Source organism: Malania oleifera, chromosome 4 (genome assembly GCF_029873635.1).
Source record: "Malania oleifera isolate guangnan ecotype guangnan chromosome 4, ASM2987363v1, whole genome shotgun sequence".
Lineage (NCBI taxonomy): Eukaryota > Viridiplantae > Streptophyta > Magnoliopsida > Santalales > Ximeniaceae > Malania > Malania oleifera.
In genome coordinates this window covers 5,705,982-5,733,339 of record NC_080420.1, presented here as the reverse complement: position 1 = coordinate 5,733,339, position 27,358 = coordinate 5,705,982, and the positions used below count along the sequence as shown (strand labels likewise).

At 36.5% G+C, this 27,358-nt stretch overlaps 1 protein-coding gene across 1 annotated transcript; it reads left to right on the top strand.

Moving 5' to 3' along the window:
• The first annotated feature begins 143 nt into the window (after positions 1-143).
• Positions 144-25,169, top strand: LOC131152963 (uncharacterized). The gene is made up of 10 exons (XM_058104947.1): positions 144-388; positions 481-690; positions 1,373-1,612; positions 1,746-3,267; positions 3,523-3,589; positions 5,373-5,419; positions 12,100-12,187; positions 16,640-16,773; positions 16,866-16,964; positions 24,733-25,169. The coding sequence occupies exons 4-10, from the start codon at positions 2,956-2,958 to the stop codon at positions 24,811-24,813; spliced, it is 828 nt and encodes a 275-aa protein (XP_057960930.1). The 5' UTR covers positions 144-388; positions 481-690; positions 1,373-1,612; positions 1,746-2,955; the 3' UTR covers positions 24,814-25,169.
• The last annotated feature ends 2,189 nt before the right edge of the window (positions 25,170-27,358 follow it).

The window sequence follows — 27,358 nt, the reverse complement described above, 5'->3', positions numbered from 1 at the left end:
TGATGCTTCCTGTTCCTTAATCAGCTTCTTTATTTTTTTCTTTTCTTTTCTTTTTTCTGGTAATGAGGATTCCAGATTCATACGAAAAGCATATATGCCACCATCTCAATAGTACATAAACTTGTGGCCATATAGTGGCATGTGCCTTCTCATGCAACATTGCTATATGCTTCTCTTTGATTAAAAAGAAGCAAAAATAATTGGATCCATTTGGATCTTCTTCTTCTTCTTCTTCGGTTAAGTCATTTGGATCATGATACTTGTTGACTCATTACCATTTGGATCATTTGCTATGTACTTCTCTATGATTAGAAACCAGCAAAACTAATTTGGATCATTTGATACTTTCTTTTTGTCCTTCATCAGTCCTGAAAAAGCACAGCTTGAGGTTTTGACAACCTCCTAGCCAATTCCATTTCCATGATTTTCAGTTCCCCCTGCTTTATCATCCTCAGTCTGTTTGTCTCTCTTCCTTTTCAGAATGCACAAATACCTTCGGATGGCGACCAATGCCATTTCCCAAAAGAAGGCAGAGAAGATATCCATTCATGGCAAGTTGGCTCTCATGTGGAAGATATCGATCCCGAGATTCATTCTACTTTTCCTAAAAACCTCAACTCTGGATTGACAACCAATCCAAGATCATGGCATACTCGAAGCTCCTCGCGTCGCAGACATCATCTAAGAAATGTAAGAGAAAGATTATACATACTAGAATAAACTAATTGTTGTTTATAGTGTGGCTCTTATACTTCGGGAGTTTATAAACAAATGGAAAAACATATGGATGTGGATTTGGTGCAGGGCAGCAGCAAAGACTCGTCGGCGAGTGGACAGAATCGTCGACGAGTGGCCTTCTCTGACTCGTCGACGAGTGCCCTGTTCTTGTTGACGAGTGGTCGCTGGGTTGCGAGAGAGAATTTAAATTTTGAATTTGAACGTTGGAGTGGTTGGGTATTTGGAGGGAAACCTCCAAGGGGTTGTTATATGTGTCATTTTGGGCATATTTCAACATATAAGAGAGTAAAAGAGAGGGTGAGAGAAGAAGAGAAAATCATTGTATTGTGAGACTTTGATTTTCATAGTGAATCTCTTGCCGATTGCTCCCGTGGCTGTAGGCTTTGTCAAATCACGTAATTCCTGGTGTCGTTGCATTTATCTTTATTCTCTTTATATTGCTATGGTTGTGGAATATTTTCTGTTTATCACCATTTTGTTTATTGCAAGTATGTATGTGTGATCCTTTATACAATGTTCATTCCGCTGCGCTGTTGGGAGAGGCCGCCCTTATATTTCACAACACTAGAAATTAATTTAGTGAGTGCTGAATGCAAGGCTAATGCATGAAATGTTCAATGTGGGCTTTTGGCAGGCTCATGGAATTCTAAATATCATAGGATGGGGGACCTTCTTGCCCATTGGAGTGATCATTGCAAGGTACTATAGGAATCTGCCCATGAAGTATAAGGAATGGTACTCACTTCACATTTTGTGTCAGATCTCGGGATTTATTCTGGGAACTATTGGATGGGGCATTGGCATGAAGCTTGGAAATGCCTCCGAAACCCATCGAATTCTCAGTACCATTGTTTTCATATTGGCAACAACACAAGTATGTGTTTTTAGTTGATCTTTTTTCACCCACTTGGCTCATTGATAAGTTTTTTTAGTTGATATTTTTTCACCCACTTGGCTCATTGACAGATCCTCTTCTTCAATCTCTGACAGTTGCCCTTGTTATTCAGGTTTTCGCTGCCCTCTTCTTGCAACCAAAGGAAGATGACAAGTACCGAAAATACTGGGAAGTGCAGCATTATCTTCTGGGCTATGTGCTGATCGCGCTGATAATAGTAAACATCTTCCAAGGCATTAGCAACCAGAAACCTGCTGAGAAATGGAAATGGTCTTATGTGGGATTACTTGGAGTTTTAGCTTCCACTGCAGTGGCTCTGGAAATTCTGAAATGGATTGAGTTCATAAAACACCGGCGAGTGGTGCTGAACAACAATTCGTACAACACTTCCTCATAAGTTCATTTTGGCTGCTTCCCATCTTCATAATTCATTTCTGTTTCTTTCTGGTTTTTAACTCTTTGGAGCAGCAGCCATTTTGGAGAACTGCCATTACAAGCTTCCGTGATTTTGAATAATACCAGATAAATTTGTCGGTAAACTAAGTCAATGAATGAGTCTTCATTTGATCCAATAATCATTAATCTGACGGTGCCACTGCTAATCACAATATTCAGTTTCATTCAATACTTTTCCCATGTATGTTTCCTGGGCAGATCTAAAGATGACAAATTCCCTGTTAAAATTAGTTGCAGCTAACATGAAAGATGTGAGCTTTGGTATGCAATTTGGTGGAAGAAGATTAAGAAAGGCCGAGAAGCCATTAATTATTGAAGTCATTTTCACAAAAATAAAAAATTAATTAATTTTAGCTATCAAAATGTTGTTCTCCATCACTGTACCTGGTATTAAAGATTAGTCATTCATCGAGACAGAAGCCATTAATAAATTTTTCAGACATACTTGGAACATTTTTTTCTCTTCTTTCTTCCTCATTATTTTGTTGTCCCAGGTCTTTTTCAAAGAGAAGCCAACATTTATGACCTGTTTAATTCTAAAGAACAAGTTCTGTTCTTCATTTTTTTTTTATTTAATTAAAAGTTAAGGATATCTTTTAATTTTTTTATTTTCAATATTGATATAAACATTATAAATGATGTAAGCTAAAAGTCAAAAACTGTAACATTTTTATAATTTTAAAGCATAAAATAAAATAATATAAATTTTAATTTTTAGTTCTAATATAAATATAAAATAGTATGAAAGGGCAAAAAGGGAGAGAGCAAAATATTCCTCGCCAGACGGCAGAAATGAAATGCCACCTTAGGATTCGCAGAGCAGCACTGTTTACAAAACTCCCTCACCCAGCTGGGAAGAGGACCAAATGAGCCATCTCGTGGGCAAGAAAGGGAAGGAAGAAGAAGAACGGAGAGAAGAAGAGGGGGATCAGTCTCGGTTTCAGTCTCCTAACATGGCCGCATCTTCCGCCGTGGACGGCGTAGCCGCGGCGGCTTTACGCTCGGTGCTCCAGCGAGTCCACCAGGCCGCCGAGAGGTGCGGCCGACCCTCCGATCAGGTCAGGGTAGTGGCAGCCAGCAAGACCAAACCCGTCTCACTCATTCGCCAGGTCTACGACGCCGGTCACCGCTGTTTCGGCGAAAACTACGTCCAGGAGATTGTCGAAAAAGCTCCGCAGGTATGTAATACGTTTGCCCTCTGTTTGGCTTCGGTGAAAATTGAGGCACCTGTGAAATGAATAACTCTTCTTAGATAAATTGAGTTTTTCTATCGGGTCAGCTGGTTTATGATTGTCGTTTTCTCTGGTCGTTGTCGATGAAGATTTTAACCTGTTTCTCAATAATTTTCTTGATATTTCGTATTGGGTGATAATGATCTTTTCTCTGTTCGATGGGTAGTGCTTAGTTTTATCTTAATGATTGTGCAAGTGCAGCTTCCGGAGGATATTGAGTGGCATTTTATTGGGAATTTGCAGAGCAACAAAGTAAAACCTCTCCTGTGTAAGACACTCTCTCTCTCTCTCTAGGGACACAGAAATTCATGAACTCCTTAATAAAAAGAAGCTCTTTTAAGCATTCTAGCTTTCCTTATATTTTCACATGGAACCAAAGAGAGCCTAATTAGTTCATTAGTGAACTTATTCCATTTAAACTATATCCATAGATTGATTTGGCTTCAAAAAACTCCTTAATCCTAGATGGAAGAAAGAGGGAAATTAACGTTGGAAATTGTTGTGAAGAACATGCTCTATGGTGATGTGCAGCCCACATATAGCAAATCGAAAAGAGAAAGCAAAAGAAAATAAGAACACAGTGATTTACATGGTTTGGTGTCACGAGTTAAGCTTGTTCAGGGCATTATGCTTGCCTGTGACCGCTTATCTCGTGTGTTTGGGATGCGTTTCCATCATGTAAATACTAGCATAGAGTTATTTTATGCTAATAGAGTCTTTGTAAGCCAAATAAGGCAGTATGACTCCTCGGTCACTTTGATGTTTCCTAGTGTTAGGATGATAATTACATAAAAACCTCTTTAGGGGAGGGTGAGTGTTCATCATTCATTGTAAAACTCACTAGCAATTGTTAACGTGCTTAGCCTACTTGCCTCCCTCGCTAAGTACACCATGTCAACGGAGGATTTGTTAATGAATTACGTTTGCTTCAATGTTTACTGCTTGCTTACCACGGCTTTCATGAATTGATTACTGTTTCCGCTGCTATCTGAATGAATGTTAATGAAAGTGCTTTGTGGATGAATGTTGGTAAACGATAGGTTGGCTAGTTAAACAAGAGTGCTTTAGCTAGCGCCGCATGGTCCTTCACAAGGGTTTGAAAATAGTCGGACCGTGACATTCGGCCATGCCTACATCCATAGAGCTTGGGGCAATTTTCACTATCAGTTCAATGAAAATTGCCTTAGGATTTCAACCCTAGGCTACAAGCATGTATATAGCCACAAAAACTCCAAAATACCCTCTTATAACAATGTAATGAGACTATGGCCCTACACCATACCATAGGTGCCTCTCACCCTCCACTCGAAACCTCCCACTTGTAATAGCCTTCAAGTGGATAAACCCTTTTAAATATGACCCATAAGGCCCCTTACTCAATAGTATTATTTTCAAACAGATGTAGAATGCGGATGATCGTTACCATGAGCTAGACATGCTCAATTTGCTAAACTGCAACTACTACACATGGAAAGACTCTATAGATGTTTTGAGAAGAAAAAGTTGGAGAATTCTAAATGTGTGGAAGGGTATGAACAATGGCCTAATCTGATAATTTGGTTGAACCAAGTCATCACTTGATGACCACTAGCCATGATCTTGGCTGCTATTTGAGCCCTATATTAGGGATGACATTGAAGCTTTTATAAGTTGTTTTTAAAGAATAGCTTAAATGGGGATGACTGAGGAGGTAGTAGAGCCCTCTGTTGAGCTTTTTTTTTTTTTTTTTTTCACCCTTTTTGAGGTTATTGTCTTTTCATTTTTCAATAAACTTGTTGATATGAAGCCTACTAACCAGGCAAACTGAGTTCAAACAAGTTGTGTTCAAACTCAACCCCAATAGGAAACGTTCAAAGTCAAGCTTAGCCTGCTTTTTCTGAACTAGCTTCAAGGCAAGTTCTACTCTCCCACTATAATGGGCATGTAATTGGGTAAAAAATTTATATCTCAAGCTCACACGTCCATGTTCAAGCTTTTTTTCTTTTAACTCATTTTGTTTATTGTTGTGCAAGGACAATGGCATGTTGCCTTACTTCTTTCTAATTGTGCAGCTGGTGTGCCAAACCTTGCCATGGTGGAGACTGTAGATGATGAGAAGGTAAACTACTAGTAAGAAGTTACATTCTAGTATCATGGTCTTATGCAAGTGTTCCATAGCATAAAAAATGTATCCAAGCAAAATAGCTAGAAATCTTTGCATGTTATATTTTTCACCGATTCAAGCTTCAGGAAACCAAAGCCTTCACTTGATCGTGTCAACACAAGTCCATGGCTTAGATGAGATCATGGCTTAGATGAAAAGAGTTATATAGTTTTATGGAACCAAAATAACAAAATCTTCCTTCTTCTTTTTCTTCTTCTTCTATGTGTGTGTTTTTTCTTTTTGTTTTTATTGTCCTTTTTCATTAGTTAGTTTGCTACCAACCAGATAAAGGATTTTTGACAAATCTTAATGCTTCTTGTTTGTGAGAAACGAGTAGCAATTAGTTTGCTCCTCATTTTTGAGAAATAAATATTTCACTTTTGTTGGTTTAAAATTTTGTGTACTAGACTCCTTATTCCACATTGTGGAAGACTCACAATGTCATCTAATTCCCTTTAAGAAGAGACTTTCTAGCATTACTCTTGACTTTGTAGTGATTGATTCTTCACTTCATATTGGGTCAGTTTATTCTTATTAGATAATTATTTGTAACAAATAATGAAAACATATTTCTATTTGTAACACTATTAAATTTTGAGACTTCGAAGATAAATTGATGTGACCTTAGATGCTAGGTTGTAATATGGAAGTTTCTCACCATCGACTCTATTGTTCACAATAGTTTGTCACTTGTATAGGTTGAACCTGGTCGAATGTTTTATTATTAATATATATATATTTTTAATTATATAAGAAGTGAATAAACTAATATAAAAAGAGAGGTACAAATGTGCAATCGGAGAATAAAACTAAAACTAAAGAGAAAATAAAAAGAAAAAATAAATAAAATAGAAGCGACACAATAATGATGAGTGCTTTTGGTCGGAAGAAGTGGAGAGAAGAGAAAAGAAACTTGTAGACACCCCAATTTGTCTGGGGCTTATATAACAAAATTTAACAAATTTTATTTCATATTAAAATAAAAAATACAAAGAAATGAATTTGTACATTGGAAATAATAATAAAAAAGCAGAAAAGGAAAAATAAAAAAAAAGTGGACCAGCATCTTCAAGCTTCAAAATTCAAACCTACAAAGAAAAAAAAATCAAGGAATTAAACATGTGTGAAAAATGTGCAAAAATCAGAAATAAAAGGTGATTGACTGGATAAATGTAATTGAACCTTGATTGATCAAACTGATAATTTGTTTTAAGTTTGATTGAGCAATTAAAAATTGATTAATTAATCAAATTCAATTCAAATTAATCTTTCAAGCCTATAAATAGGGGCTTTTGAAAGCGAGAAGGACACACAATCACAAAGAGAAAAATTGTATAAGCAATTGTGAGAGTTTTGATCGAGGGTGAGGTATAGAGCTTGGGAATTGGAGATACTGTGAAGGAATAAGAGGAATTTGGAAAGCTGTTGAAGGAATTCAAGAGGTCATGGGCAATTGCAGAGTTGAAGGAGCCGAGGGTTTAATTGTAGAAAAGAGGAATTCCGGAAGCCGCCGAAGGAAATTCAAGAAAGAACTAGAAAAGAATTGAGGGTTGGCGAGAAGATTGAAGGAGTTGAAGACTAAGGTTGGTTTCGTTTTTGCACTTAATTTTGCTTTTAAATTATGCAAATCTAGTAATTTGAACTACGGAATTTTGATATGAAGTTAGCTTGTTATTTTGACTCGTTGACTTGACTCAGTAGATTAGATTTGACCCATTGACCCGACCCTTTGGACTGGGTCTGACCCATCGACCCATAACCCATGACCTTTTATTTGGATTTGACCTAAAAGCCCAAAACCCAGGTCCAATTTGAAGCTGGGTCCACTATCCATTTACCCCTGATAGCTAGCCCATTTTCAATTTATTTCACGGCCTAACTAGGCTTGACCAAACAATTAACCTTAAAAGGCCCACTGACTCAGCCCAATGCCCTTAAGGTCAAAATGGGCTTGACCCGGTCAAAGTTCTAATCATTATGGCCCAACTCAGCCTGATCCCATTTCTCCAGCCGAATCACAAAATCAGGCCCAAGCTCTCAAACCAATCCAATCATAGATCAGGCCCATTTGGGCCTAACTTGACTAAAGCCCAAAATGCCCAAACCAAGCCTAAAGTCCAAAAAGCCCAAACCAAACCCTAACCTAACCCGAGCCCCAGACCTAATGCTAACCCCTGGGTCAAAGTGACCCCGAACCTTGTTTGGTTCGTAAGAAAATTAGGGAAAACTTTCTCGAGAAAATCCAAGGAAAACCAAAAGAAAAATGATGAAAAAGAATAAATAAAGGAATAGGAAAGAGCACTTATCTTCGTAGAGCTTCTGGTCCGAAGTCTTTATGCCTATTTTTCCTTTGGTCAAAACCTGCAACAATTCAAAACTAGTGGTGAGGTTCATTCAAAGAAGGAAGAAGAAAAGAGCACTTATCTTCGTAGAGCTTCTGGTCCGAAGTCTTTATGCCTATTTTTCCTTTGGTCAAAACCTGCAACAATTCAAAACTAGTGGTGAGGTTCATTCAAAGAAGGAAGAAGAAAAGAAAAGAAGAAAGGAGGAAAAGATGAAATCCAAGAGTGAAGGAAGAAGAAAAGAAAAGAAGAAACAAAAGAGAAACGAGAGAAAGAGCGAGAGAAGAAATAGAAGAGAAACGAGAGAGAGAGAGAGTGAGAGATGACACAGAGAAAATGGAAAGAAATAGAAAGAGAAAGAATGGAGATTAGAGAGAAGGAAGAAAAAGAAAGAAACAGAGAGAAATAGAGGAGAAGGAGAATTGCAAAGCGCAGAAGAGAGAGAGGAAAGGAGAAAGGAGAGGAGAGGAGAGGAGAGAGAAACAAAATGGAGAAAAAGAGAAAAAAGAGAGAAAAATGAGTTTTTATAGGGGTCTTAGTGGGGCACGTGTCGCCATTCGTATAGTGACACATGGCACAACCAGAATTGTTCACTTTAAAAGCAACGTAGAGGAATCTTGACCGTTCAATCTGTGTTTTCTCTAGATAGCCGAATTGCTGCCCCATCGGCAATCTGAGTCAAATATTTAGAGCCACTTATGAACTGCCACGTGGTAGGTGACGTCATCCTATTGCAAAAAATTCAAAAAAAGAAAAAGAAAAATAAAGAGACTGCCACGTGGTAGGTGATGTCATGTTAACATAATCCTGCTACAGTGAATTTTAAAAATAAATAAATAAAGTGAGTCACTTGTCACCATTGTGGGTGGACATGTGGCCCACTAAGTCCAACCAAGCTAAACTCGGTTTAGACCGGTCCAAACCAATTTGATTTCTGATCCATCGGTTTATTTTTTTATTTTTATTTTTTGATTTTAATAAATTTTTTTTTAAATTTTTGAAAATTGGAAAAAAATAATTAAAAAAAAGGAAAGATATTTTAAAAAATTAGGAAAAATAAATGAAAAATATTTGAGTTATTTTGACTCAAATAAAAAAAATGAAAAAAATATAAATACCAAAAAATAAATAAATAAGGAAAAGTCTTTTAAAAAGTTAAAAAAATTTAAGAAAAATGCTGGAATATTTCATAAAATTTATAATTTTGGAAAATCTGGGAATGTTTTAAAGACTCTGTTTGCTCAAATTTGATGATTTTATTTTATTTTTGTGTGTGTGCATCCCAATGATTTAACAATGGGTAAAGAAGTATTTCAAATCTCACCTTTATTAGTTATGAGGGGGGTTTATCTAACAAGATCCCCTCATTTGGAGGTCTTATTAGACATTTCTAAATTGCACTTTGATTTTCAATTTCCTTTTAAAATTTTATTTATTTGTTTATTTTTTTCTTTAGTTATTTATTTGGAAGGAGTTAATTAAAGACCATTAGATTCAATTTAGGGATGATTTATGATTAATTAGGTACTATTCGTAGAACGGGTGTGTAGGGGGTGCTAGTACCTTCCCCTCGCATAATTGAACTCTCAATCCCAATTCTAGTTAGTGCTAACTGAGACTATTGGTTCCTTGGCCTAAGATTAGTCTAAAGGACTAATCAACAAGTAGTAATTAGGTGAACTAATTGCACCTAGGTGAAATAACAGGTTAGTGGCGACTCCATCGAATTTCAATATTATTATTCCTTGCCATTCCGGACCACTTCTCCAGGACGTTGCAATAAAATTAATAAGAGGATAAGAGAAAAGAAGCTAGTTTCTCTCCTCTCTATTTCCTTCAACAAGAGAGAAACTTGAAGAAATCTAATTTTTCCCTCTTTGGTTCAACTAATGAGTAATGAGAGAAAAGAAAAGAAACTTTATAAGTCATTTTACAATATTATCCTTGTAATAAAAAATGCAGGATAATAAGGTAATCACAGTATATAAAATATATATTTTTTAACGTTAAAAAAAGATATAAAAAATCTTTTAGATGAATCCAATTGTACATGACCCCATCAAATGCATAAATTAACCATATGAACACTGAATTCTCTGATTGCAATATTTTCGTATACCATATGTTTTTTAGAAATAGTCAAACCATATAAAAATTAAAATAATATACATAAGATTTGTGATTCTAGGAAATGTTTATTTTGTTTACCTTTTTTATATAAGAAAACTATATTATTAAACCTGAGAGTCAGAATACAAGATTTAGAGGACAAAGAGTCTTTCCCAACAAACTAGGAAAGCAGAAGAAAACTACAATACAATGAGGAAAGAACAGAACAGGAAAAGCAAGGAACAATATAAAAAATCATCACAAAGTACTGCCCTCCAATCTCTGACAAGGTCAGAGAACAATAGACTCCAAAAAGTCCCAAAGAGTGTACCCACAGGGAGGCTAGGAAAGTTGCTCTATCCACAAAAGCTGTGAGCAAGTTGATTAACCTTTAAAAATCCTACTGTTCCTCTCTATCCACAAGGTCCAGAGGGAGGCGAAAACAGCCCCACACCAGAGAGCTCTGCTATTTCTGTTCTTTCCAAAATCCCTGAAATTAACCAAAAGCAAGTCTCTCACCTTTTTGCAAAGCCACCCACTCTTCCCCCCTCAATGAAAAAAAGGCATTCCAGAGCTGCAATGCCACCTTACAATGCACAAAAAGATGGGCACTCTACTCATTGTTTTCACAACACACGAAGCACATATCAGGACTAAGAGCCTTATAGGGTCTTCTCCTCTGAAGCACATCCCGTGTATTAATCCTTGCCAAGATTAAGATTATGATCCAAGGAAAAAGCTCTAATATTCCCTGGCACCTTAGCCTCCAAAGAAAGTGGTTCCAAGGAAAAAGATTAGGCGTGTAGGTTTTCACAAGGTGAGATAGGGAACATTTGGAAGTAAATATACCTGAAGAATCCCTCTCCCACACTCTCTCATCCTCTCTAGAAGAAGGAATGTGCTGGTCCAACAAGGAAATAAGGATAGTGAGGTCATCAACCTCTCTTTCATTGAGATTCCTAAAGAAATGGGAAGAAGGAATGTGCTGGTCCCGAAAGGGAATAAGGATAGTGAGCTCATCGGCCTCTCTTTCATTGATATTTCTGAAGAAATGGAAGTCCCAAAAAGGACTTGCCTCGTAAGGAATGGGTTAAGGAGGGCAACTTTGGTTACTTCCACAAGGTTGCAAAAGGGAGAAGGAGGCAAAGTTACATAAAGGAGTTCATCTTGGACTCTGGTTAGGTGGTGAGGCGTAAAGACCAGATAGGCATCAAGACAACGAATTTCCACAAATCCCTTTTTCTGAGGAGTCCCCAAACAGATTAACGGTGGAAGGCCTTGACTGGAGTCCCATCAAGGAGGATTCTTCTTGGTGGTTGGAAAGGCCTTTTGAGGTTGAGGAAATGTTTGTTTTGTTAAGGGGAATAATTGTCGTTTTGTTGAATTTAGTCGGGTTCTCTTATTTTCTCTCCAAAAATCTCTGATTTGGAAAGGAAAAAAGTGGGCCTTTTTCTCCCTTTTTTCCTTCTCATTTCTCTCCACTACTTTTCTCGTTTTCCTTCTTTAAGTGAGCCAAACACAACAATGGAGAGAAACTATTTCCTTTCTTTCTCTCCACTTTTCCCGAACCAAACGCACCCTAAAACAATAAAGCTTTCCAGCTTCTCTAAATATTTGCCACTGAAAATCCTCTAAAAACTCAAACATTTGAAGACCACGAAGAAGCAAAGTACCTAGTTGAATGTGGTTTCTCTTTAATATGAGCCATTTTATGGAGTCTTATTTCATCTTCCAAAAGTTATCATTTCTATTTGGGATTAAAAAATTTCTTGGAGATGTGTGTCATATGACCTTATCCTATTAGCTTATATTAAATAAAGTGTTGTTTATCTATTTCAGGTTGCAGCAAGGCAAATATTTATGCAATGTTTTTCATGGGGGAATGTGTCAAATGACCTTACCCTGTTAGCTTATGTTAAATAAAGTGTTGATTATCTATTTCAGGTTGCAGCTAGGCAAATATTTATGCAATGCCTGCTATCAAATATATATATATATATATATATATATATTTAAGCGATGCCTTAACTGAGCTGAACTTTTAATTTCCTCTCACTAAAACAACATGCCATGTTTTAAAGTGAAAAAAAAATTTCGATTGTTCGCCAAAATTGTCTTTGGTTCTCCAGCTCAATTGACCACTCATTCTTTTGGTATCCTCTTTATCCTCTTTATGTTCTGCAGATCGCAAATCATCTTAATCGCACAGTTGCTAGCATTGGAAGAAAGCCTTTGAAGGTTTTAGTTCAAGTAAATACTAGTGGAGAAGCATGTGAGTATGTCCATGTTTTAGGATAATTTCCTATTAACCATCATTCTTTTAACTTACTTTTAACGTGGTTAATCAATTGGCTCATTTTTTGCATTGTTTTTTTTTTTTTCATTTTGTTTTTGTAAGATAATTTTGAATATTAAATTAATAAGACTGGCTAACTACGAGAAGTGCTGAAATGGTGTAAAAGATAGCCTATGTAAAATCTCTGCATTGCGCTTAGGTAGGAATATATATGGTCTGTAATATAACGCTATAATAGAAGTGTACTGATGTTACATGGTGAAGAAGATGTTTCCTACTATAGTGATATCCTAGGAGGTTGGCTTAGGCTTGCATAGTGTATTGGAGATTTTCTGAACTGTTTGAAAATTATCCCAGAATAGTTTGCTAATTTGTTTGAATTATTTAGTTTGTAATATATTTGAATCATCCATGATCCATGTTGTTAAGATTTTGATTAAAATGAATGACCTAACTTGAAGGTCTCGCCCTCTATTTATAATGCAAATTAAATCAATTCTAATGACAATAATATCCTCACTAATTCTCACTATACTAACACACTTAATAATAATAATAATACTAAAAGACATAAATAACCTCTAACGGCCCCCCACAAGCTGGAGCATAAATGTCATATGCTCCTAGCTTGTTACAAATAAATTTAACACGAGTACCCTAAGCTTTAATAAACAAATCAGCAAGCTGCATATCCGACTTTACATAAGCGGTAGTATTGAGCCTTTGCACAAGTTTCTCCCAAACAAAGTGGCAATCAACTTCAATGTGCTTCGTCCACTCATGAAAGACCAAGTTGAAGGCAATATGAAGAGCAGCTTGATTATCACACATCAACTTCATATGGAGTGGAAAATTTTATCACTAGGAACAAAGGATGGCATCTTGTTGATCAAATAGCAAGCAGTTGTACAACATCACTCCGAAACACTTTAGATACATGCATTTGATAAAGTAAGGTACGAGTGATTTCAAGGATATGTCTATTTTCCTCTTGGCAAGCCCATTTAGTTGAGGAGTTTGGGCACAAGATGATTGATGGACAATACCAAACTAAGTCATATAAGTAGTGAATTGTGCACTAAAATACTCTTTAGCATTATCACTTCGAAGTATTCGAATTGGAAAACCAAATTGAGTCTATTTTATTAAATATAGCCAAGTCATTCTTGAATAATAATCCACAAAGGTTACAAAGTACTGGAAACCCAACTTGGACACTATTCTACTAGGACCCCAAACATCATAATGAACTAATATAAAAGGGATTGTAGCCTGTTTATTGACTCGAGAAGCGAAAGGGACATGATGGTGCTTTCCCAACTAATAAGACTCACAATCAAGACTATACACAGAACTCAAATCAGGAACAAGATGTTTTAACTTTTCCAGTGAAGGATGACTAAGACGACAATGGATTTGGAGAGGTGTGGCAGCAGCAGTGCAGGCGGTAGAAGGAGATAGCGACTCAAAGTGATAAAGTCCACCAGCTTCACGCCCTCTGCTAGTCATCTTCCCTGTCTTCAAATCTTGAATAACCACAAAATCAGGGAAGAATGTCACTGAACAATTCATGGATTTAGTAATCTTGCTAATGGACATAAGATTGAAAGGAAATTTTGGAATATACAAAACCGAAGGAAGAGAAATTGAAGAAGTGGGATTTACAGTCCCAATTCCCTTGACTGCAGTGGTGGATCCATCAGCAAGAGTAACACAAGGTATTGTCTAGAGAAGGAATCAGAACATGGAAGAGGGAAAAAAAAAGTGGCCTAAAGCTCTCTTATGCGCTGGCACGTGGGGTTTGCACTGCTGGCGGTTGGCTTGCGTGTGGGGGCACATGGGGCCTTTTCCAGCGATGGGGTTTTGTGGGGTTAGGCTTCGGAGGGTTTTCAGTTTGAGTATATGATTGGTCTTGAGAAAAAATGAGGGTTGGAGGTGGATCTGAGACGGACAGTGGCGGGAATGTGTTTTCCGACGACGTGCAAATATAATAGGGTTTAAGTTGGATCAATGCTCTGATACCATGTTTAGATTTTGATAAAAATGACTGACCTAACTTGAAGTTAGGTCTCTCCCTCTATTTATAATACAAATTAAATACATTTTAATGACAATAATACCCTTACTAACTCTCACTAATTAACATACCAACACACTTAATAATAATACTAAAAGACATAAAACCTTTAACACATGTATTAAGATCAAGCCTTTTTGTTTTCCTTAGAATTAGATTCCTTGATAGAATATTGTTTCAGTTATTTTCTCAGCTCCAAATATATTTGAACACGTGCATTATTGCTTTGCCTTTATGTAAATGCTTATGACCAACATTTATGATCACCTCTCACTAAATGCCTATGAGTGTCCTGTGATGTTTGACAAGTACATGTCACTCATTTTGATCTATCTGTAACTTTTTGAGACAATTGGAGGGAGAACACCATGAAATAAATAGTATTTAATTTTTTCATTGTAATTGTTACAGTTTTTGTGCTTACAAGTTAATGCTGATGAAATTAATTGGCTGACCAATCTGAGTTTTTCAATTTCAAAGGATTGTGATTTCCTTGACTCAAAATAGTTTTGAAACATGTTAAGAAGCGAGTTTATCATTTCTGAACCATGTTATCATTGATTTGAATTGCAATACTGTTGTGCAAAAGCTTTCTTTTACATTTTTTTTATAGGATCAACGGATCAACCTATGAGCTGTCTTTTTAGCAGTTTGTAATTCAAGACTTTCCTTAAGGTTTTCTTTAATGAATAATTGTTTTTCTGTGTCACATTTATTTATTTTTATTTATTTATTTATTTATTTTGCATGTAGAGTTCTAAATTACCTAGTCTGTATATAGATGGTTAACTTGTCTCTTGTAATATGCCATTTTTGGAGGAAAAGTATGCGTGTGAATGATAGTTGCAATGGGCCAATAGTTTTGACATGATGTTTGCATGTGAATGATAGTGGCAATGGACCAATAGTTTTGACATGATGTTGGATGCTGGGGTGCCAACAATGGTTAGTTGGTGCAAAGGATTGTAGTGAGCGTGCAGTGATGAGTTGTTTGCCATGTGACTATAGCCAGTTTCTTGAGATCACACTAGGGATCATACTAGTGTTATTCGGGGTGGTAGCAGGTGAATAAAAGGGCAGTATTTGTGGTTTAGAGGAGGTGGTGGTGGAATGTTTATGGCAGAATATTCGAGATAATGCTGTTGGTGACTGGTTTTCAAAATTGGTGTTGTCGTCATGTGGGTGATGCTTGCATGGTGTTAGAGATTAAAATGGTGGCCATCATATTAATGCTTAGCTGTTTGGCCACATCATGATCATGATGTTCTGTGGTTTAAAGGGGTGCTGCAGGTGATGTATGCAGCACACAAGCAAGTGTTATTTTTACTTTCCTAATTTTATTGTATTTTTGTTCATTTTGTTTAGAATTGTATCAGATTTACATCCATTAGATATTGTTTGAATGAAATGACACATGAGCAAACAACATAAAGTGAAATAATCAACAAAAATACGACACCATAAGCTTCAGAGAAAGAATGATCCTAAAGATTTATGTAGCCAAACCCAAATGATCTGTAAAGAAGGGATTTGCTTTGTTGAGTTGAAAATTATTTGTTAATACAAAGAGTTGATACAAAGTTAGAATAAGTATTAACTACTAAATGAAGCACCACGACCACCATAAATTACTAAAAATTTAAGCAAAATATATCTGCTTTGATTGTACTTGGTTGTTATCAGGGCTGAAACAAGAACAAAACATCACAGTTCTGTGACATTGCCAGAAAACTGTATTATGCCCTTTTTTATGGTAGTTCTCTAACATTGGGTGCCAAAAAAGTATATTTACAGATGGATTCGTAGGATTAGCATTTTATTATATTGAGCTCAAAGTGAAACTAGTTTACTTGAACACAAATTCTACATAAAAAAATTGTGCAGGCAGACAACCTGTAAACAATGAGGTCCGTCCTTTGAAGCAATGGGGAATGTTCAAGTCAATAGAATAGAAGGTCTTCCTCTCAATATGTGTTTTGATTCTTTGCCCTTCATCTCTGTAATACAAACTACTAAATAGTTGCTATTATATCAGTTTTTATTCTTCCTTAAAAAAGGATAAAACTGATATTTTCTCCATTCTTCAAAAATGTTCCACGGCCAAAGAACATTTTCTAACTGAATTATCATCTTATATTGGTAAACACAGTGTTTGCTGGGGATCTAGGGTCTAGTTTGGCTTCTTCCTTGAGGAAGCAGAGTTCCACCTGATCCGAACTTTGCATGTGTTTGTTTTTTCCTATTGTACTCGTTTTACAAATTTAGTACTCCCTTTTGATCAAGCAGTTATATCATCCAGAATCTTTTGATATAATTCTGAGCTGAAGTTAGATCTTGCAAATACTATGCAGCAAAATCAGGTGTCGAACCAGCAGGTTGTGTGGACCTTGCAAAACATGTTAGTTTGGCCTGCCCCAACCTTGAGCTTTGTGGCCTAATGACTATAGGGATGCTGGACTATTCGTCGACTCCTGAGAACTTTAGGGTGATCATTTCACATTTATATGTACCTATTGCCGTTTTTCTCCTATTCTTATTTTCATATAAGTTTCTGATACAAAAGTGCATTGGTGTCAGATATTGTCAAACTGCAGGCATGAAGTCTGCAAGGCACTAGGAATAACAGAAGAACAATGTGATCTGTCAATGGGCATGTCTGGTGACTTTGAGCAAGCAGTAAGAATATTCCATTATCATATCCTTTGTCCAACACTAGTATTATCCATCCATTATGTCTGGAAAACTAATACTATTTATATATTTATTTTTACTTTTTATGATTAAAATAGTTTATTGAAAAACAATGTTTTCCATTATGTGTTGAATGTAGGTGCTTTAGCCAAAATATCAAACTACATTTATTGTAAGAAACCAATTTTCTCAATGGGCTTGTATACATGTATTTTGCAAGTTGTGAGAACGGAATGTAATATCAACCTTTGTTACCTGGGATACAACACTTTATGGGTTGTAGTATGGGTATGGGAACATGGTATGTCACTTAGCTTGGCACATGGTATGCGAGGAATATACTTAATTGGTTCCCTAAATTGGATCTTGATACCGCTTAAAGCATTTATTCAGCTTCTTGCTAAATATTGAAAACGACATGAGAATAAAATAAAATAATAAAAATAATATAAAAGTTAGTAATGTAACTTGATTTACTTGAATAAGAGTTCGTTTGCAGAAATAAAGTAAGATGGTGTTACTATCTACTAACATAGTTGACTTGAAAAAGAATTTAAACAGAAATATTAAAATGATGACAATTATGGAGAAAATATAAAAGTTGAAGGTTTATGTATTTAATATTTTCAACACATAGCAAATATATTTATATATTGTTGAGTAATTGGGTAAAATGGAAGACCTAAACTCAATGATAGGCCTCTCCCTCTATTTACAATGTATGCAAGTACAATAGGAATGACCATAATACTCTTACTAACTCACACTTATTATTAACAAAACTAACACCTAATAATAATAATGCTAAAAGACTAAATAACCATTAACAATCCCCATCAAGGCAGAGCATAGAATCGTATGCTTCTAGCTTGTTACAAATAAATTTCATATGAACACCTCCCAAGGCTTTAGTGAACATATCAGCAAGTTGAAACTTAGAATCCACATGAGTGGTCGTAATGAGCTTTTGTACAAGTTTCTCTCAAATAAAGTGACTATCAATTTCAATGTGCTTTTTCCGCTAATGGAAGATGGGGTTGGAGGCAATATGAATAAGAGCTCAATTATCATACATCAACTCCATATGTTGAGAATGTGGAAAACCTAGTTCCTTCAATGTGTTCTTTAGCCAAACAAGTTCACATGTAGTGTGCTCCATAGCCCTATACTCTAACTCAGCACTCGACTTGACAACCACAATTTGTTTCTTACTTTTGCAAGACAACAAATTACCACCGACAAAGATACAATACCTGGTTGTGGATCTTCGATCGGATGGTGATCCAGCCCAATTTGCATCTGTATATCCCTGAATATGGGTGTGACCCCAAACCTCATATAAGAGACCTCTCTTTGGTGCACCTTTAAGATATCTCAAAATGCTAATTACTACATCCCAGTGGCTTGTTCTCGGGGACTTGAGAAACTGACTCACAACGCTTGCTGTGAAGGATATATCTGATCGAATGACTGTGAGATAATTCAACTTTTCAACAAGTCTCTGGTACTGGCCTAGGTTAGGCAACAAATCACCCGTATCTAGCATTAACTTACTATTGGGATCCATGGGTGTATCAATAGGTTTGGATCCCAACAACCTTGTCTCATCTAAAAGATCAAGAATATACTTCCCCTGCAACAAGACAGTTCTCGTACGAGATCTTGATACTTCTATACCCAAGAAGTACTTCAATGGTCTCAAGTATTTTGTTTGAAACTTACTTTGTAGAAAAAACTTTATGTCGTGGATGCCACGATCATCATCACTAGTGATCACAATGTCATCCACATATACACTAAGCAAAATATTGTTTGATGGAGTATGACGATAAAATATAGAGTGATCTACTGTGCACCGATGAAGGCCAAACTCAAGTACTACAACACTAAAATGGCCAAACCATGCTCTTGGAGATTGTTTTGATTCATGACTTCTTAAGCCGGCATACTAAGTCTGACTCCGCCTGAGTGACAAACCTAGGGGGTTGCTCCATATATGCCTCCCCATGAAGATCATCATGTTGGAAAACATTTTTCACATCTAACTGATGTAGAGGCCAATGACAAGCGGTGGCTAAAGAAATGAACAAACGTACTGAGGCAAGTTTAGCAACAGGGGATAATGTGTTTGAATAATCCATATCATACACCTGAGTATACCCCATAGCAACAAGGTGGGCGTTTCGACGAGCCACAAAACCATTAGGATTGACTTTCACATTGTACACCCAGCGACAATCAACCACAGACTTATCAGAAGGAAGAAGTACCAAATCCCAAGTATCGTTGTCATGTAATGCACGCATCTCTTCAACCATTGCCGTCCTCCACCCAGAATGGGATAGGGCTTCAGAAATAGATCTTGGAAGAGCAACATAAGACAAAGTGCTAACAAAATAGTAATAAGAGGGTGACAAGAAATCATACCAAACAAAATTAGAGATCGGATGTTGGGTTCAAGTGCATTTACCTTTTCGAGCAACTATTGGAGGAACAACATCGTGAGAAATTAGATCATCTGACAAGAGAACTAGAGGCATAGTTGTAAAAGTTGGAGGAAGCACTTCCCCCTTGAGTCACTGTGTGTATACCTGCAAATTGGGATGATTCAAGTGACGAGAATGACTCAAACTGGATGACGATGTAGGAGGATTGGGCACAGATACTAGGATTGGATCTCGAAGGCAAGGCAGAGTAAAGAACTCATCAAGGTCAACAAAACTCAAGGAATCAGAGTAGTATGTTGTAGACTCAAAAAAGGTGACATCGGCAGAGACAAAGAATCAATGTTAAGTAGGACTGTAACATTGATATCTCTTTTGAGTATAGGAATAGCCTAGAAAAATACATTTGATAGCATAAGGACCTAACTTATCCATTCCTGGAGATAACTGATGGACGAAGGACACAACCAAATATATGAGGAGGAAGGGAGAACAAAGTAGCCTTAGGAAAGATAACTGAGTATGGAATTTTACCACCCAGGACAAAGGATGACATTTTATTGATGAGGGAGCAAGCTGTGAGCACAACATCACTCCAAAAGACTTCGAGGACATTCATTTGATACAACAGGGTACGGGTGACTTCAAGAATATGTCTGTTTTTCCACTTTGCAACTCCATTTTGTTGTGTTGTGGCACAAGAGGACTGATGGATTATACCAGAGTGAGTCATATAAGTGCTGAATTGGGTACTGAAGTACTCCTTAGCATTATCACTATGAAGTATCTTGATTGGCATGTCAAATTGAGTCTTTATTTGGGAACCAAAAACGCAAAAGATATCAAACAACTTGGAGCAATCTTTCATTAAATATAACCAAGTCATCCTAGATTAGTCAACAACAAATGTGACGAAGTACCGAAACCCCAAATTTGATGTCACACGACTAGGACCCCAAATGTTAGAATGGACATGAGAGGACTAACCACCTGTTTGTCGACTCAGGGAGCAAAGGGAACATGATGGTGCTTGCCCAATTGACAAGACTCACTCTCAAGACTAGACACAAAACTCAATGTAGGAACTAGCTGTTTCAACTTGTCCAAGGATGGATGATCAAGAAGACAATGGATTTGAAGTGGTGTAGCTGTGACTGTGCAGGCAATGGGTGGAGAAGGGGACTCAAAGTAGTAAATTCCACAAGCCTCACATCATGTGCCAGTTGTCTTTCCTGTCTGCAGATCTTGAATAACCACAGAATCAGGAAGGAATGTGATAGAACAATTTAGTGATTTTGTAAGCTTACTAACTGACATAAGATTGAAAGGAGATTTAGGAATGTATAAAGCAGAAGAAAGAGAGATAGGAGTAGGATTTACTGTTTCTATCCCCTTAACAACAATAGTGGACCTATTAGCAAAGGTAACTTGGGGAGATTTTTAGGATGTTAGAGATCAGAAAAGAAGTTTGTTGCACCTGTTATATGGTTAGTAGCAGCAGACTTGATAATCGAAGGACTAGTAGGAAGGATACCAGATGACATACATACTATTGGATTACCTTTCTAGGCAAAAGAAGCAATGTGATAAGATGCTTGTTGAGACAATCGATACTGTAAAAACCTCAAATACTCCTTTGATATTATCACAGCACGCGGTTCACTCAAACAAGTGACTAACGAAGGAATCATACTTTTGGGATTTGCAAATGCCATCCCAACATTCACAAAGTCAGACCAATGATCATAAGATTAAATGCTGGAACAATTGGAACAACCGTGAACAAGGTGACCCACCATGAACAAGCCACAGATAAATCAGTACAAGGCTGCCATAGCACCAAGAAACTCACATGCAGCCCCAAGAAAGCAACACTCAGCACTGGAACAATTGGAGAGGTGAACCCCTGAAACTACCATGAACAAATCACCAACAACCTCAGATGCAGCCCCAAGAAAGCAACACTGCCACAGCCTCGCACAAAAGAAAAAAAAAAAAAAAAAAAAAATCCTTTTGAGCACTTCCAGTGCCCCAAGAAGGTCACCAATGATCGTTACTAACACCGAACAACAACTAACGAATATGAATGCATTCTCACAGCAAAGATTGGATCTTGGAGTAAAAAAACACATGCCCAACAGCTTGATATTTTGGTATATGAAAGGAATTAGAATAGTGAATGGAAAGCAAAAAAAAACAGCAAATCCCACTTTTTCAGACCCAATAAACTCATTAACAATTGATAAACTGCTTCACAAAGCATCAAACAACCATTCCTTGGGTGCCACACTGCCACGGATGAGGTGAACAACTCACCGGCGGATATAGCACTGCCATAGTCTCACAACTGAACATATAATGCTGCCATGGCTCCAAAGAACTCACAAAGAAGCCGTCACAAGCCTTGAACAATCTTTAATGGAATGCTGCGAGTGCATGGTTGAAAAAGGTTGAATTTTTGAGCAAAAAACTGACCTAACAGCTTGATAATATAGTCTAGAGAAGGAATTAAAGCATGGCAGAGGGGGAAAAAAAAAGGGTGGCCGGAAATTCACTCAAGCGCCGGTGCATGGGGTCGGCCCAGCCGCCATTTGGCCGGCGCATGGGGTCTCTTGTGATGATGGGGTTTTGTGGGGAGTTGTCGGAGGGGTCTGTTTATGGGTGTATGGTTGGTTTTGTTAAATAATATAGGATCTAGTAAGGACAGTTGTGGGAATGGTGTTTTCCGGCGACGGCTAGGGAGAGTAAGGTTTAGTTTGGATCACGCTCTGATACCATGCTGAGTAATTGGGTAAAATGGAAGACCTAAACTCAATGATAGGTCTCTCCCTCTGTTTATAATATATGTAAGTACAATTGGAATGACCATAATACCCTTACTAACTCACACTTATTGTTAACAAAACTCTAGCACATAATAATAATGCTAAAAGACTAAATAACCATTTACACCCACATATATACACACACACACACACACACACATATATATATATATATATTTATTGATTAAAAAGATGTATTAGATGGAGAGAAGGTACAACATAAATAGACAAGAAGTTCACCACTTGAAATTCAAAAAAACACACCAAAGAAAAAAAAGAAAAGAAAACAAAATATAAATAAATAACCAAGGAAACCCCTTTTCAAACCCTTTCAATCATAATTTATTAAGCTCTTTAAATTCACTAATTCCCATTTACTTTTCATCTTTTTACTTGAATCTTTTTTTTTTCTTATTTATTTATTTATAACCACCAGCCATAACACTCCATTTTTCTCCAAAATCATGCATTTTTAAATTCATTTTATCCAAAAGATGTAGCCCTTCTAACTGTTTAGGAATCTCCTAACGGGTGTAAGCAGAAGTTCATCCTTACATTCTAAACTATTAAGCAATCCATAATTATAAAAAATAGAAACTCTCTCCAACCCTTACAACTGGGGTGGATGAAAATAAGATATATCCCCTTGTTCATCAAAAGAATCAGAAATGTACACATATTGTTCTCGAACCTCATCCAACCTCAACCCCCCATCACAATCAAACTCACTGATAACATCATCAAAATCTAAAAGGTCCCCTCATTTCTTTACCTTCTTTCCTTTACTAGCACCACCTTCTTCTTAGCGTGTGGTTTTCCACAATGCTCAACTCCCTTTTTGTATCCATCCTTAATAACTTTGGCAGTGACTCACCAGAATTCTCTCTCTTATTTTCATAAACCTTCCTCATCTCTGCACCCATACAAGCCGCCTTCTGACGAGCATAAACCTTATTACCCTTGAATGTATCAGAATTAAAACATGAAACATCAGATCCCCCCCGCCCCCCCCGCCCCGATCCCGATCCCGATCCCGATCCCGACCCCCTAAAAACTAACATCTTATCTTTTACTCTTTTCCACACCACCTTCTAGTCCCTCTCGAAACCAGGACATTTTTAACACCACATCTTGTTTTGAAACCAGGCTGCTAGTATTCTGAACTTGCTCCGAAGCTTGGTCAGTTAGACACACATCTTGGAGAACTGGAGAATGGATTTGGACTCGATTAACAGTGTTGTGTTGACAGTCCACCTTCCCTATACTCTGCCTCAGATTTAGGAGCAGATATTTGGGCCTGCCCATTAACGGGATCCAGCAAGGAAGTGCCCAGGTCACCGTTTGTCGAAGAATGGACCTGATTACAACCTGACCCTTCTGCGGGAAGTCCAAATGAGAACAACCACCCTTTGGATCCAAAGAAAAACTCAAATCGTTCTTCCAGAAACAGTAGGCATGTTCAATTAAGTGGCACAACCTGTCAAGAAAGAAGCTCCTCCTTTTTCAATTACTTGGGCCAGGTCCAAAACAAGGAGCAGACATCCCGCCCCATTTCTCGTCCCGACCTCCTCCCTGAGCGCATCCCCATCGATCTCTGTGAGAATCCAGCTTGTTTCAGAAGCTTAGCTACGTTCACATTATGGTTGTTCAACTCCAATCGATGTGTAATGGTTTGCCTTCGAAGCCACAGATTCCTTCAGTTGCAACACACCCCCACACTGGCAGCTTTTCATTCCCAGCCACCACGCCATGATTTCCAGATTGGACTTTGCTACCACAATCTTCATCTTCACCTTTCTTCCCTTCCAGCGCCACCTATCTCCATGATTTGTGGTTTGAAGAGCTATCTCCAACTGCACATCCGGAGTTCTTATGAAATCCCTTAGCTAACTCGCCTTTTGTGCCACCAGGGATAACCACTGAAAATTTCTTGCCTTTCCACTCTAGACCAAACTCCAAATACTCTCCCACCTTTGTCCACCTAATCATCCAATACTGCGTAATACTCATTTGAACGATATCCCTCTTTCATCCGATGGAAAACAGATAGTCCATCTGCAAACTAGATTTCAGCCTCTTTGAATAATTATTCCCCACCTCGAACAGAAAAGAGCTTTTCAGATCGAAAAATTTTCCTTTGAATTGAAGACAGCAAGAGATTCTGTAGAACTGTTCTTGCGTGCATGCACAGAGAGAGAGAGAGAGAGAGAGAGAGAGAGAGAGAGAGAGAGAGAGAGAGAGATGCTAAGATTTAGGGTTTCCTGCATTGGCAATTAATCACTATTCACTACAAACATGATTGGATTGCTAATTTTAGTAGTCTGGATTTTGTGCCATCATGATCTAGAATGCAAAGGATGTACTTCTATGTGAAATAATCGTAAAAATAGCTCATGTTTTCTGCTTCATGAGAAACTTTATTTTGAAGTGCATTAGTATCATGAGTTTATACAATTGATTGATGACTTTGCTGGGCTTACGCAGATTGAAATGGGCAGCACCAATGTGAGAATTGGCACTACAATATTTGGAGCAAGGGAGTATCTAAAGAAACAATCGAACTAGTTGCCGCAGTTGTTCTACCTTCTGGAAAGATCTAATGACATTCTTGTAATCTTCTTAAGTATTGACTTTTGATGGAATCTGTCCACCATTATTTAAACTGGGGAAGCAACCTTCACTCCCCACAACCCACCCAAAAAATACTTTTTTAAAATGGAATTATAAAAAAAAAATGCTCTTTTTTATTTGTCTTGATAAACCCCAATTTACTTTACTAGCATGGTGGAGGTTGGCAAGTTCACAAGTAGTCGATGTTGTGTGTAAGATAATAATGAACGATGTAAAGGGAAAAATGTTTGTGAACCATCTTTTTTAAGTAATAAATGCATGTGATCTGAAGTGCGTAATTGTGACTTGCACCAGAGGCGTGGTGAAAAGCATACTTTTCCTTTCCGTAGAGCTAGATCATGATTTGGTGAGAACTGTGTGGTTTGATATTAAATATTAACTGAGATCCATTTCGGACGAGTTAATTAAATATGCACATGCTTCTAGCATCGATATTGCAGTCTTTCGTACTTTGGATATTCAAGTAAAAAATGTGAGGGTTCGTCTTCCTTGTGTAGTCAGATGGTATAAACTTGGGATAGGTTAAATTAAATGTGGATAGAAGCTGTAAAGGTAATCCGGATAATTGTGGTGGTAGAGGCGTGATAAAAGATGAAAGAGGATTATTTAAAGCAGTTTTTCCTCATTACTGGGTTATGGAACCAATAATATGGTTGAATTGAAAGCGATTATTATAGGGATTAATTTGTGCAAAGATCTTAGATTTGATCAAGTGGAGATTGCCCGTGATTCTACTTTGTTGGTTTAGCAGATTAATTCTGAGAAGTGTTTGATTTGGAATTTATGAGAATTTTAGGAAGAGCTTGTGTTAGCATTGAGAGACCATACATTATAAATTGGAACATGTTTATAGGGAGGCGAATCAAAGTGCAAATGTCTTTGCCAAACAGGTTGAAACTGGTATATCTCGATCATATAGTTGCCAAGATGAGCTTCCATAGCAAGTTAGGAGAATGATTCAATTAGATTTGTTGAGATTTTCTCTCCTGTGCTTGTGACGCTTTGTGCTGGTATTTGTGAAGGTTGTAGTGGTAGATTTATTTCTCGAGATCTTTTGGAATTTTGTTTGTTTTTCACTTATAGTTGTTTAGTTCTTATTTATTTGTTTGGTTATTAGTCATTGATTTATTGATTTTGAATAAGTTGGTTAAGTCAGTTTTAGATTCTTGAGATTTGATTTTGTTTTACCTAAATTTCAAGGTTGGAACCATGATATTCTTTCGGCATAAGTAAGAGGTTTTCTAATAAAAATAGGAGGTGCCGCCCTTTTTTCTAAAAAAAAAAAAAAAAAAAAACCACATAATTAGATTCAAATGCAGTTCGAAACGTATTTCGCTATTTTCAGACTCTAAAATTATGTTTGGTTAGATAGAATCAAGGGCATGGTGAAATCATGATTTTGGCCCCTATTTCTTTTTGTAGTCTAATTAATCAAAATGCAGATTCAAAATACACTAGTTCTTTAAAATTAAATTTCATTCATGTTCACTATGCTTTGGGGGGGGGGGGGAATTACTAAACTGTTTAAAATAAAGGTTTATCCTATCTTTGGGATTGTCGTCAGATTTGGATTGGTGGAAATTTCGAAAAATGTGATATAAAGTTATGTTGGATATAAGAGGAGAGAAATTTTAGTAAAATTTCAAATATAATTTTCTATATTAAAAAATACGAGATACAGAAAAAGATACAAAATTTGCATTTGATTAGGTTTTTTTTTTGAAAATATTTTTCAATTGTATTAAAAAGTACTCCCAAAAGTATAGCTTTCTAAGAAACAATTTTAAGATGTTTCCTGTATTTCTTTTATTCAATTCCTCAAAAAAAGGTTAAACATACTATTAAGGCATGGGCATGAAAAAAAAAAGAATTAAATTATAAAATCAACTGAAAAATTGGTTAATCATTTTTTTATTCATTTTTTATTTAGCCCATGCAATAATTATGGTTAAACAAATTGAACTGATATTTTATAAACATATAACAATATATATTAGGGGTGGACACGAAAAATAAAAAAATAGAACTAAATTATAAATCGAATAGAAAAATAGGTTAACCAATTTTTTTTTTTTTTGGTTCGGTTTTGATTTGCCCCATGCAAAAATTATGGTTAACCAAACTAAACTGATATATTATAAATATATAACAATATATATTATATAATTTAATAAAAATTTTGTTTGTAATGACAATTTAAAACTTAGGTTGGTTAGTTTTATGTTATTTTTTTTTTAAATTAGAACTTAGATTATGGATTTTATTTATGTTCAATTTATGAGTGGATATTTTTAAACTTATGCAGGGTGCTAATTTAAAATTATAATGATTTGGTTCGGTTAACCATTGGATATTATTTGTAAAATTACAAGAAAAAAAATAAATAGTATTTTACTATATAAATGACACAACTGCCTAAGAGGGTGTTTAATATCACTCTTAAAATTTATTGAAAAAAAAACCTTGAATAATAAAAACC